The 13,424-nt window shown below is 39.0% G+C and overlaps 1 protein-coding gene across 1 annotated transcript in view; it reads right to left on the bottom strand.

Moving 5' to 3' along the window:
* CDH6 (cadherin 6) overlaps window positions 1–13,424 on the bottom strand; it is a 64,265-nt gene that overhangs the window by 17,334 nt on the left and 33,507 nt on the right. Inside the window, exons 3-6 of the mRNA XM_023545402.1 lie at window positions 10,997–11,116; window positions 6,486–6,653; window positions 3,649–3,836; window positions 902–1,155 (exon numbers count right to left, since the gene is read on the bottom strand). Coding sequence (XP_023401170.1) covers window positions 902–1,155; window positions 3,649–3,836; window positions 6,486–6,653; window positions 10,997–11,116 — 730 coding nt within the window. The remainder of the gene's footprint in view (window positions 1–901; window positions 1,156–3,648; window positions 3,837–6,485; window positions 6,654–10,996; window positions 11,117–13,424) is intronic.

The raw sequence follows: 13,424 nt of genomic DNA, 5'->3' as shown, positions 1-13,424 counted from the left end.
CATTAGAACATAAGCTTCAGAAGTTCAGAACTTTTGTGCTGTTCTCTGTTGTATCCTTAGTACCTAGAACATGCCTGGCACGTAGGAGGGGCCCAGACTGTATGTGTGGACTGCCTGAGAAGAGGTCCTCCAGCTTTTAAAGCTGCTTATGTTATCTATGGGGAATAATTTACACAACAATATCTTGGTTTAGCAATTTTCTCATTTAGCCAGCTAAGCTGCTGGCTGCAGGCTGAAGGCTGAAGGCTGAAGGTTGGTTGACTCCAACGCTTTCACAATAAGATCCTAGAATTCTAAAGCATCGGTGGCCCCGAAGAGTAATGAGCCTTTATTGGAACGTGATTTACAAGGAAGGTACAAGCAAAGTACGAGGAAAATAGAGCTTGCTTACACAGTATAAATTGTGATTCAGCTCTATTAATTTACCCGGGATTTCACAGGCATATATCATGAAACAGAATTCTTGTTTTTATTCAAGTTGGCCAAAAAAAAAAAAAAAAGCATCCAAACGGAGCATAATTCTGCCCTAAGTGTGACACAATAGGCTCGTCCACATTTGAAAAACAGACTCTCAAGCCCATGTTGCACTTTGGCAAATCTAAGACCTTGGAAGAAATCCCACGCCATTCAACTGCTTTACCTTATACAACTTCTACATAAGCAGTAAGCTTTTTATAGCTCGTTTGTATTTTTTTTAAGAAATTGTGTTCTTGAGGTTTATGCTACTGCTAAAAAAATATTTATGTAGTGAGCAAGGAGAGTAAAAGTGTTGTTTAGAGTAGTTTTTCTGGAAAACACCACTATCTAGTTGAAAAAAGGGGACTCATCCATTCCAGCCTGCAGGCAGATATTTAAATGAACTGAAACTTATAACAGACGTGCGTTATAGAAGTGTGCTTACTTGACGGGATTCCTGGCAGCATCTGGATCTTGGGCTGTGACGGAGCCTATTGTCGTGTTTATCTGAGCATCTTCTCTTATCTGTAGGATGTAGGCCAGTTTGCTGAAGACAGGAGGCTCGTCTACATCTTCCACTGTAATTCTAACCGTGGCCGAATCTTTGAATGGGCCCAGGTAGAGAAAACGGGGTTCAACGTGAGGGTTGGAGGCTTCCACTTTGAGGGTGTACGCTTTCTTCTTTTCAAAGTCCAAAAGCTTCGAGAGAAAAAGGGACATATTTCAAGCAGCTAAGACACAGAAAGCCAAGACAGGAACCATTTTTCGTGCAAATCACTGATAAATGAATGTGCTCATATTGCTCACGACACAATAATGTGGTACTGGGGAAAGAAAAAATGTAATTATTTTTTTTCCCCTACCCATAGACGTTAGGGTGGAAAGCAATTATAAAGTCTGCAAAGGAGTTCGGATGCCACACACCCCTGATGAAAGTGTGGGCTGAATCCCCCCGCCTGCTGTTGGCTCAGGCGTGGGTGCTGAGGTGCCGGGCATCAGACTGGGCAGGAAAGGGAATCTGGAAGCAGGAGTCTGTTACAGGCCCTTGTTTTGTTTTGTGTTTTAAATCCTTGAGGGGGCCAAGCCAGAGGCGAGGCGGCAAATATGCAGCAGGTTATTCTGTGTCAGATGTTCTCACAGCTGGCTTTAATTAGAACCACCTGTGGAGGGTTTAAAACTTGCCAATGTCTGGTCCCCACCCTGGAGCATTAAACCAGAATACATGGAGTGGGGATGGGAGTCTGTATTTTTTTTTTTAATCATGGTAAAAATATATGTGGCTCAATATTTGCCTATTCAACATTTTTTTACATGTATGGTTCAGTGCCGTTGATTACATTAATTATGATGCATAACCATCACATGTATCTGTTGCCAAATTTTCCATCACCATGAACACACTTATCAATTCCTAAACAATGGGGTACCCATATTTTTAAACACCTCCCCAGAGAGTCTGTGTGCAGCCAGAATTGAGAATCACAGGTCTGCATCAGAATTCCGTGTTTTTTTTTAACAGACTAATTTTTTTTTTTTTGCATGAGATAATAAAATATCCCAAATGATACCCTGATAAGGGCATTGGGCTAATTATTTGCCAAAGACAAACATGATCGTTGTTGTCAAAGGTCTTTAGGAAAAGTGTCTCTGCTTCTGGAGACACAGTGAAACCAAATGCTTATTACTGACTTTTAGTTTTCGATGATGATACGACAAGGCTCACTAGAAACCCAATTAATCAAGATGTTAGTGAATGTGATCTAGTCCGCTAGGCAAAACTGCAGTTCGAATCTGATAAGGCACCAAGAAAATTAAAAAGGTTAATGTACGCTAATGGACTTCCTAATTACGTTATAGTATAAAACATCAGTCTGAGAGTTGTTTAAACATATTTTATTGTGTTTCCAGATATTAAGACATGTAATCCAAAGCTTAAGAAAAAAATGTTATTTATATCCAGATATGTTCGTGTTTACCAGCAAACATGTGAGTGTGCTAAAGGAGAAAGTAGTACTCCCTACATGAAAAAAAGTGAAGTCATCAAAACATTTAGCCAAAATAAATATTATTTTAGCCCCAAAGCACAATATTTATTGGGTTTCATTTTTTTGTCACACTTTTATACACTGCTTTGTGGTGCTAGACAATTTGGGGGATAAATAATGAGTAAGTACGGAAGGGAAAACTAGGAATTTGGAACGTAAGAAATTTATCATTGTTGTGTTATAAAAAGTAGGTAAAGAGGTGGTTATGAGTTCGTGTTATGAATTTATTTTTGTGAGTACTGATAAATGTCATCTTTATATAGTCTTTATTTCAGGTCAGCTTGATCACTGTGGCTTCTGTTACAGTTTTCCAATGCATGTATCATAATTTGTAGTTACACATTTAGTTTTTGCTCATCTCCTTCCTTTTTCTCTATCCCCCCACTAGACTAGGAATTTCATGAGGGCAGAGGCCATCATGTTGTACGTGCCACTGCAAACCCAGCACTTGTGTCTGGCACTGTTTGTTTTTTGTTCATTTACATGATTTATTTGATATATTTTATGTATATAATTTGGTTATATTACTTACTTCCCAAACAAATAAACAAAACAAAACAAAAACCCATTGCTGGCGAGTCAATTCCAACCCATAGCAACTCTATAGGACAGAGTAGAACTCCCCCATAGGGCTTTCAAGGAGTGGCTGGTGGATTTAAACTGCCAACTTTTTGGTTAGCAGCTATTAACCACTATGCCACCAGGGCTCCAATATTAAAAAAAACAAAACAACAACAACAAAAAAACCATTGCTGTTGAGTCGATTCCGACTCATAGCCACCCTATAGGACAGAGCAGAACTGCCCCATAGGGTTTCCAAGGAGTGCCTGGTAGATTTGAACAGCTGACCTTTTGGTTAGAAGCCTTAGCTCTTAACCACTACACCACCAGGGTTTTCATTACTTACTTAGGAGGCTCTTAATAAAAAAAAATTGAAAGTGTGGAAACAATGAATGCTTAAAATTATTTTGCACCTCTAAAAGCCAACCAAAGAGATCTCAGTGTGATTCTAATCAGTGTTTTCCTTAATAATTAGAAAAAATAAAAATCAAAAGGAATGTTTATGTGAGATGTAATTGCACTCAGTAACTTGGAAACCAGAAAATGAAATGCATTTATTTGCATGGTATTTAAAAAAAGGCATTACCTTTTTGACAGTTATGATCCCTTCCTGGGTGTCCTGGTCAGTGATGACGTCAAACATGTCCAGTCCCTCTCCCTCTGTGATGCTGTATTCGATTTCAGCGTTCTCCCCGACATCAGCGTCACTGGCTTTGATCCTGCCAATTGGTGTACCCGGTGGAGAAGATTCAGGGGTTTTAAACTGGTAGGTACCTATTAATCACCAGACAGATATAAGTCAAACACAGCCTAAGCATACTCTATCACAAAGGAAAAAAAAAAAATTTTTTTTTCTTGCCGTTCCTTCAGACATTACCATGGATGCAGGCAGATTTGTGCTTTTCTCAAAATAATTAATGGTGTCCTAATTCTTGTTTTATTCTCCTTATGTCTTTACTTTCATGATGGCTAGGGATATTTCTTCTATTCTGTGACCTGTCTCCTTGCAAACAGTGAACATTTTTCTTGTCCTGTAAACAGGCTTCCAAGTTTATGGTGTGACTGGGAGAACGACTGAACTGCAAGAGCAGGGCACAGAAGGTTTCAATGCCTCTGGTTAAAGTAAGCTAACAGAAAGAATATAAAAGAACTTAACCTGAACTGTGGCTGTAGTTAAAGGAGTACTTTCTGCCATTGCTAATAATAAGGCGGAAATAAATGACTGCAATTTGGAGGATATGTCCAAGTAGGCCTTCTTTCACCTATCCATGGAGCTCGGCCTAGTTGCAGAGTTAGGGTTAAAGGTGAATACATTGAGTCATAAAGCTCTTAATTTTTTTTTTCTTTTGGCTAATTCTTTTAAGTTTTATTACAGTATTTTTTCTATACATAGATTTCTTCCATTCTCGGATTTGTATTACTAACTCAAAAACCTATATTTGAGAGCCATACATTTTTCTTATATCCTCGTGATGCAAAATTAGTTCAAACAGACTACACGTGAGTTTCCATTTAGATCTGCCAGGACAGCATGTATTTAGAACCAAAAAATAAAATAGTAAAAACAAAACTTATTCTCCTCTCATCCATTAGGTCTTGCCAATCATTCATGCGAATGGTTTCAGGAAAAAATTAGACTATGACACCACTAAAATATAATGATCCGATAAATTAATCCACTAAGTATTGGGCTTATCCTTGGTGAAATGGTAAGAAAGGCCAAGTTTTTCTCTAGGGTATTCAAATGTCATTTTAGAGCCTTCTTATAGGGTTTAAGTCCACCCAGAGGCACCTTGGAAGAAAGGCCTGGCAATCTTCAAAAAAATCAGCCATTAAAAACCCTATGGAGCACAGTTCTACTCTGACACACATGGAGTGACCATGTGTCAGAATTGTCTTCATAGCAACCAGTACCCCTTTTGACATTCTCTCTTCCCTTGCCTTGGCACATTGTCCAGTAACGACTCACATGCTATCTAAGGAGAGAGCGGAGTGAGTTAAGAGCCTCAGTGGTACCAAGATGCTGGTGAATCCTTATGTTATCCTTGCACGGGGCATCTCCATATTGAGAAAGAGTTTTTTGGGCAGTGTTGGTTATCCTGTTATTTTCATTTCAGGCCTCTGCGGGGGAAACTTTGGGGCTGATAACATTTTTCTTCTACCTATCAAATCGGAAGTTAGTTATTTTGTCTTTTACCTTTAGCCAAGTCTGATGAAATACATATTTCCCGTTGATCCATGTCTATCTCCATTCTAAAAGAAGCCCACGTTAGCTGATCATCCTTAAAAACTGCTACGACTGAGTGAACAGGTTGTAGATCCCGGAAGAGAGGACTCGGGTAACTTTTTCAGGAGATGATGGTCAGAAAGGGGTTTTGTTTTCCAAGAAAAATTGCATTAAAATCACTTCCCACTTGGGCTGCTCTACTTAAAAGGGTGCTTGGTACAAAGTGGGCATTCGTGAACGTTATTCTTTTTTTTCCCCTTCCTATCTAATCATGAGAGTTAATGATTTAGAGATGGCTTTCAGTATCTTTTTTTTTTTTTCAGTATCTTAATTAACTTAATATAGAAAACTCCTTATGATTACAAATGGACTAAGTACATAGTGATTTCCACAGCTGTATTTTTAGAAACAGTAAAATGATAAATCCTTTCCTTACAAAGCTTTGTGAGGATTTAAAAGAGATTACAAGCCTGATTAAATTCACAAAACATAAAGTCAAATTTTTCCTAACAAATAGTGGCATGCTTGTTATACATATGTTCTGCACAAGCAAATTTATGTCCGTGGTAGTCTTTTTAATACGGAAGAATAAAATGATGCTGCCTTTAGCACAACAGTCGTATCAGAAATTGCTCAGCTAATTACCAATACAGAAACATCAAAGTTCGTGTTTACTAACGGCGAGCATGGTTGCCAGCTCATTCTTCAGAAATGTGCTAACCCGTTGCCGCTGAGTTGGCTCTGACTCATAGCGACCCTGTAGGCCAGCGCAGAACTGCCCCGTATGGTTTCCAGAGAGCCACTGGTGGATTCGAACTGCCAACGTTGTGGTTAGCAGCTGAGCTCTTAACCACTGCACCACCAGGGCTCCCCCAAACGTGCTAGTTCTTACTAAACCAAAAAACGGAAGCCGTTGTTGTTCTGTTGATTCCACCTCCTGGCGACGCCACGTGTGCAGAGTAGAACTATGCTCCGTGGGGTTTTCCAGGCTGTGACCTTTTGGAAGCAGGTCACTAGGGCTTACTTCTGAGGTGCCTCTGGGTAGGTTTGAACCACCAAGCTTTTGGTTAATAGTTGAAAGCTTAACTGTTTGCGCCACCCAGGGAATCGCAATACTTACTAAGTCCACTAATTTTGACAATAACAACAGTGAAAAATAAATATTCTTAAAGTTAGGGTTTTACAAATGCTCCTACTCTGGGGAAATCGGGGAGGGTTGTCGTTGACGTCAGTCAGCGTGATGTTCACTGTCGTGGTCCCAGATAATCCTCCCATCTGGCCACCCATATCCTTGGCTTGAATCACCACGTGATACTGTTCCCTGTTTTCTCGATCCATGTTGAGCAAAGCGGTCTTGATGATACCTTTGGGTGGGAAATTTAGAAGTGGAAAGGGATGTATTAAAATTACCTTCTGGAATCATTTATGTATGCAAACAAACAGATTTCTATCTACAATATGCCAAGCACCCTGCAGATGTCATGGGTGACATAAAAATGGTTACAGAGAGCCCTTACACTGAAGGAAATTACAATCATGCAGACAGCTGGATACGTTAAAAAAGAAAAAAACAAAAACCAAACCACAACAACGAAACCCAAACAAGCTATAATAGGAGAATGAAAATAAGTCTAAGCCAAATCCTGTAAGTATAGACTACAAGTACCACAAATATTATTAATAAAGCCCATATACTTGAACTGATTCTTGAGTTTCACTTTACTGAACTGGCTAATTGCTCCTCAAATATACCTACCGTAACAAATGTTCTGGGAATTTTCCAAACTACAAAGCTACAGTCTTAAGAAAACACAGCATCAGTTCTCTCATAATTATCATCTTGTATGACCCTAGAGAATTTAGCTCTTCCTGAAGCTGATGTGAACATTAGCTCAACTGCTCCCAGCAGTGACCAGCATTTTAAAGTTGGGTTAAATTTATATCTGTTGTTAGGTAGTTATAAAATAATTAGTTGAAAGAACTTCTAAAAATCTGCTTATTCTCGATGAAGGGTTTATGCTTAAATTAACAACATTCCTTCAAAAATTAGCCAAGAAGGCTTTATAACCTTCTCTTGTAGCACTTTCCAGTGCTTAACAACTAATGAAGGTGAAAATACCTTTTTTTATTTTTAACGAGAATACCTCAAGCAACAGGTCAGTTCTATTTCTATAGCCCTGGTTTCCCTGAAACTGCAGCTGCTTTTCATTCTCCAAATAATAGCACTTTTCTATTTAAATATAGCCTATCACCTTAGGCTTTTGTCCTTTAAGTTGAATAATTCTAATTTTTCACCCTCATTGTTTTTCAATTCAACATTTTCTTTCTCCTTGGAATTCTTTCCAAGTTCATTGCTCCTTTTTAACACACTGATTTCCAATTAGATGCAATAACCTAGAAAAGTTTTGATTTCTACTAACAATAATGGATTCTTGAAATAAAAAATGTATAAAAGAAGCTCAAATCCTATTATGTTAGCAAAAATATGTGTAGAATTTACCATACAATACAAATAGTATTTATTAAAAACAAATCATCATAAGATAGTGTTATAGACTGAATTGTATCCCTCCAAAATATGTGTTGAATTCCTAACCCATACACTTGTGAATGTAATCCTATTTGGAAATACGGTTTTCTTTATGTAATGAGGTTATATCAGTGTAGGGTGTGTCCTAAACCCTAATCACTTCTGAGTTATAAAAAGAGCAGATTAGACACAGAGGTGAGTGAAACGGGGGAAGATAGATGCCATGTGAGGACTGACAAGGAACCAAGGAATGCTGAAAGAGACAAGGGTCTGCCCTCAGAGCCAACACAGAGAGAGACTTACCCTAAAGACCCAAACTCAAACCCACTGCCGAGGAGTTGATTCCAACTCATAGTGACCTTATAGGACAGGGTAGAACTGCCCTGTAGGGTTTCCAAGGCTGCAGATCTTTAGGAAAGCAGACTGCCACATCTTGCGCCTACGGAGTAGGTGGTGAGTTCAAATCACGGACCTTTTGGTTAGTAGCCAAACACTTAACCACTACGCCACCAGGGCTCTTTACCCTAAAGTAAGAGTCCCGAATTTGAACCTGTAGCCTCCTGAATCATGAGAAAATGAGTTTCTCTTTTTTAAAGCCACCCACTTGTGGTATGAACAACATGAGACAACTAAGTCAGATAGTATGCTACTTTTTGGAGAAAGTATAGAATGTCGAGTAGCTGACGTGAAAGGAGGAAATCATGAAGTAAAAGAGCTGAAAGGAAGATTTCAAAGGGTGACTTGAAAAGACAAAGTAAAGTATTATCAAGACATGTGCAAAGACCTGGAGGTAGAAAACCAAAAAGGAAGAAAAACATACTCAGCGTTTCTCAAGCTGAAAGAACTGAAGAAAAAATTCAAGCCTTGAGTTGTGATATTGAAGGATTCTATGGGGAAAATATTAAATGACATAGGAAGCATCAAAAGAAGATGGAAGGAGTACACAGAGTCACTGTACCAAAAAGAATTGGTTGATGTTCAACCATTTTAGGAGGTAGCATATGATCAGGAACTAATGGTAATGAAGGAAGAAGTCAAAGCTGTACTGAAGACATCTGCAAAAAAACAAGGCTCCAGGAATTAATTGATGGAATACCAATTGAGACATTTCAACAAATGGGTGTATCACTGGAAGGCAGCTACCTAGCCAACTGACTGGAAGAGATCCATATTTATCCCTATTCCCCCAAAAAGTGATCCAACCAAATGCAAAAATTATTGAACAATATCGTTAAAGTCACAGGCAAGTAAAATTTTGCTGAAGATCATTCAAGAGCATCTGCAGCTGGATTCAGAAGAGGACATGGAACCAGGGATATCATGGCTGATGTCGGGTGGACACTGGCTGAAAGCAGAGAGTACCAGAAAGATGTTTACTTGTGTTTTATTGGCTATGCAAAAGCATTCAACTGTGTGGATCATAAATTCTGGATAACATTATGAAGAGCGGAAATTCCAGAACACTTAATTATGCTCATGGGGAACCTGTACATAGATCAAGAGGCAGTCGTTTGAACAGAACTTGGGGATACTGCATGTGTTTCATGGTTGTATCCTTTCACCATGCCTATTCAATCTGTATGCTGAGCAAATAATTCAAGAAGCTGGACTATATGAAGAAGAACGGGGCATCAGGATTGGAGGAAGGCTTATTAACAGCCTGTGTTATACAGATGACACAACCTTGCTTGCTGAAAGTGAAGAGGACTTGAAGCACTTACTAATGAAGATCAAAGACTACAGCCTTCAGTATGGATTATACTTCAACATAAAGAAAATAAAAATCCTCACAATTGGACTGATAAGCAACATTATGGTAAATGGAGAAACTATTGAAGTTGTCAAGGATTTCATTTTACTTGGATCCACAATCAACACCCATGGAAGCAGCAGTAAAGAAATCAAAAGATGCATTGCATTAGGCATTGCTGCAACAGACCTCTTTCAAGTGTTAAAAAGCAAAGATGTCACCCAGAAGACTAAGGTGTCCCGCCCCAAGCCATGGTGTTTTCAATTGCCTCATATGCATGTGAAAGCTGGACAATGAATAAGGAAAATGGAAGAAGAATTGGCACCTTTGAATTGCGGTGTTGGAGAAGAATATTGAATATACCATGGACTGCCAAAAGAACGAACAAATCTGTCTTGGAAGAAATACAACCAGAATGCTCCTTATAAGGAAGAATGGCGAGACTATGTCTCACATACTTTGGACACGTTGTCAGGAGGGATCAGTCCCTGGAGAAGGACATCATGCCTAGTAGAGGGCCAGCAAAAAAGAGGAAGACCCTCACCAAGATGGATTGACACAGTGGCTGCAACAATGGGCTCAAGCATAACAACAATTGTGAGGATTGTGCAGGACCAGGCAGTGTTTCGTTCTGTTGTACATAGGGTCACTGTGAGTTGGAACTGACATGAAAGCACCTAACAATAACAACATCAGAAAAATGAGATGTTAAAAAAGAATTCCATTAAGGCAATTTGCTTGGTTGGATTAGGGCTATATCAGTTAGGATAGGCTAGACAATGATGCGATAACAAATAATGCAAAATCTCACTGGCTTAATACGGCTGAAGTTTATCTCTTGCTCATGCTCAGAGTTGGCCAGCAGGAAACTCCACTCATCATAACACTCAAGCATTCAGGCTGGAGACCCCATCTCTACATAGGTTTCCATGACCACTGTGGCAAGAGGAAGGGAGTATGGTAGATTGTGCACCTACTCTAAAAATTCTACGTGGAAGTGACTCCTGCCACTGTCGCTCTCATTTTACTGGCCCAAATAAATGACATGGTTACATCTATCTTCAGGGTGGATGCGGAGTTGCATCCCAAGTAACTAGAAAAAGAAGAATTGGAATATCTATAAACAGCCTAATGGTTGTCAAAAGGGATTGATATTTTAACTTCACCCAAACCTGGAAGGAAAAAATAAAGCAACGTGTATGTTTTCTGAATCCACACCTTGTAAATATGGTGGGTGAACTATTCATCGTCAGATTTCTTGATTAAAACGCTCTGTATGTCATGTTTACAAATATATCACTGGTGTTGAGCTAATGGATCTAAGGAAATTCAATTATGCTGATTGTTTTTATGAAAAGTATGCTAGCTCAGCTGAGCAAATCAATCCAAATTACAGATTGTAAAAAGGTCAAGAAAGGAATTGCAACCTGTTTCTGATTCAACTGAAAAATAGGGCTGTCCTTGTAGGATGCTATAGACGACTTTAGCGCTGTTCCCGTATGTTGGGTCGTCAGCATCGGTTGCGGTGACTTGGACAACAAAAGTGCCTGTAATGACAGGAACACAAATTGAAAATAAGTTACGGGCCTATTTCTGATCCTTGATACAAGTACGTAAAGACAAGCATGATCTTATTTTTATACAAAACTATCAAAGCAAGGAAGTGGATGTAAGGTTAGAATACCTCGGGTTCCTCACTCTAAACGAATGTTATCAACATTTATAAGTATTGTATGCATTATTCTAAAGATAAACACGATAATGATCATGACTTTGGGTGGGACTGATTCCAATCCATCTACAAGGGTGGAATTTGATTAGATTCTTGCTATAGGGATGCTTGCAAGGTACCCAGACCTCGGTCAATCAGCAGCTGGCATTTCTTTGTCCAAGGGATTAGTTTAGGGGTTGCCTGATCAGGGACATGATGTTGCTGGAAATTCTGTGTCATGGATACTCTTTCTTCTGGAATGTGATGGTGTGAATGTGAAGCCTGCAAATGCAGCATATATTTTGTGACCTTAGAGATGGTAGCTTGAGGACAAAGAGTACCCACTCAATAGCACAGAAAATCACAGAGAAATAGCTAGAGCTCAATTGAACTACATCCAATGCCCACTTTTATTTGGGTCTTAAGTAATGTGACCAATAAATACTTTAATTGTTTAGTTTGAGTTGGGTTTTTTGTTACTTGAAAATAAAAGCATCAAAATATTCTATAATTCTAACAAGTTGAACGACTTTGAACTTAAAAGAAGTAGTTTTGGATTAAACAGAGAATTAATTGGAACAGCAGAGCAAAAACATCTGGAACCTGTAATTCCAAAGATGATTATAAATTAAATATACAAACGAGGCTATGATGTTTCTGATCAGAGTTCTCATTTTTGGGGCCACAGTTGCCTAACGTCTCTAAAATTCCATGCACATTTTTATGTGAATGGCTACTTGTATATTTCACTGAAGAGAAGGTTCATATATTCTCAAAGGGGTCTGTGACTTCAAAGAAAAATAAGATCCTCTGATTAAGATCATTTTATGGCTGACTTTCCATGTTTACATTAAAAAAAAAAAGCCAAAAAATTACTGTTAGAGTTCTCCCATCCATGAATGGAGCAGGGAAATTGCATTTAGGGCATATTAGAATTTTTACAATCCTTTAGTAATATCTAATCAAGATATCAGGAAGCCCTAGTGGCACAAAGGTTAAGAGCTAGGCTGCTAACTAAGAGGTTGGCAGATTGAACCCATCCGGTGGCTCTCCGGGAGAAAGACCTCGTCATCTGCTCCCATAAAGATTACAGCCTTGACAGCACCTAACAAGAACAATCAACATTTTATTTACTGAACAAATTATTGTACTACATCGGCTATTGGATGCTGTGGAGGACATAATGATGCATAAGGCAGAGAATCTACTTTGTAATTTAGCAAGGGTGGTGGGGAAAATGAGAGCATCGTATGATTTTAGGCAAGAATAGAAATCAACAAATACCCAAGTTCCTATTTGACATAAATACAAAATATGATTGCTTTTAAAATATGATTAAGTGGATGTTTTGAGTGCCTGTTATTTGCCAGATATCATACGAGGGGCTCTACACCTGTTTTCTCATTCAGTCTTCACGATAATCCGTAGGAGTTGATATTTATCTTTTATAGATATGGAAGATTGGGGAAATGAAGTAACTTGTCAAAGGCTAAACTGCTGGTAATCAGTAGAGACAGTTTCAAACTCAGATCTGTTTGACACCACTGTCCATTTTGTAACACCCCACTCTTGGTGGACACTATTTTTATTTTAGGATGTTTTTAGGAAACTCCGGTGGTGAAGTGGCTAAGTGCTACAGCTGCTAACCAAAACGTCAGCAGTTCAAGTCCACCAGGCACTCCTTGAAAACTCTATGGGGCAGTTCTACTCTGTCCTATAGGGCGCTATGAGTCGGAATCAACTCGGTGGCAGTGGGTTTAGGATACTTTTATATATCGCAATGATACCATGTTAATTCATGATAATGATGAAGAGCAACAAAACTGGGCCTGAATCCAAAACCTTTTCCTTTCTGAAGGCACGTTAGTGCTAGCTGTCCCTCAGTTTCTGTAAAACATTCAATTCTATAATGATGTCAAAGGTGAATGGCATTCCCTAGAGTTGTGCAGTGCACAACCTGCGTACCTGGTTGCAGCAGCCTTGGATAATGCTGACGAAGAGATTGCCCTTCATTAACTCATCCTGCCTCTTACCAGCTAAAAACCAAAAAAAACCAAACCCACTGCCATCGAGTCGATTCCGACTCATAGCGACCCTATAGGACAGAGTAGAATTGCCCCATAGAGTTTCCAAGGAGCGCCTGG

This window comes from Loxodonta africana, chromosome 2 (genome assembly GCF_030014295.1).
Source record: "Loxodonta africana isolate mLoxAfr1 chromosome 2, mLoxAfr1.hap2, whole genome shotgun sequence".
Classification (NCBI taxonomy): Eukaryota; Metazoa; Chordata; class Mammalia; order Proboscidea; family Elephantidae; genus Loxodonta; species Loxodonta africana.
The sequence above is the reverse complement of the archived record's forward strand: the minus strand, read 5'-3'. Positions and strand labels throughout refer to the sequence as shown.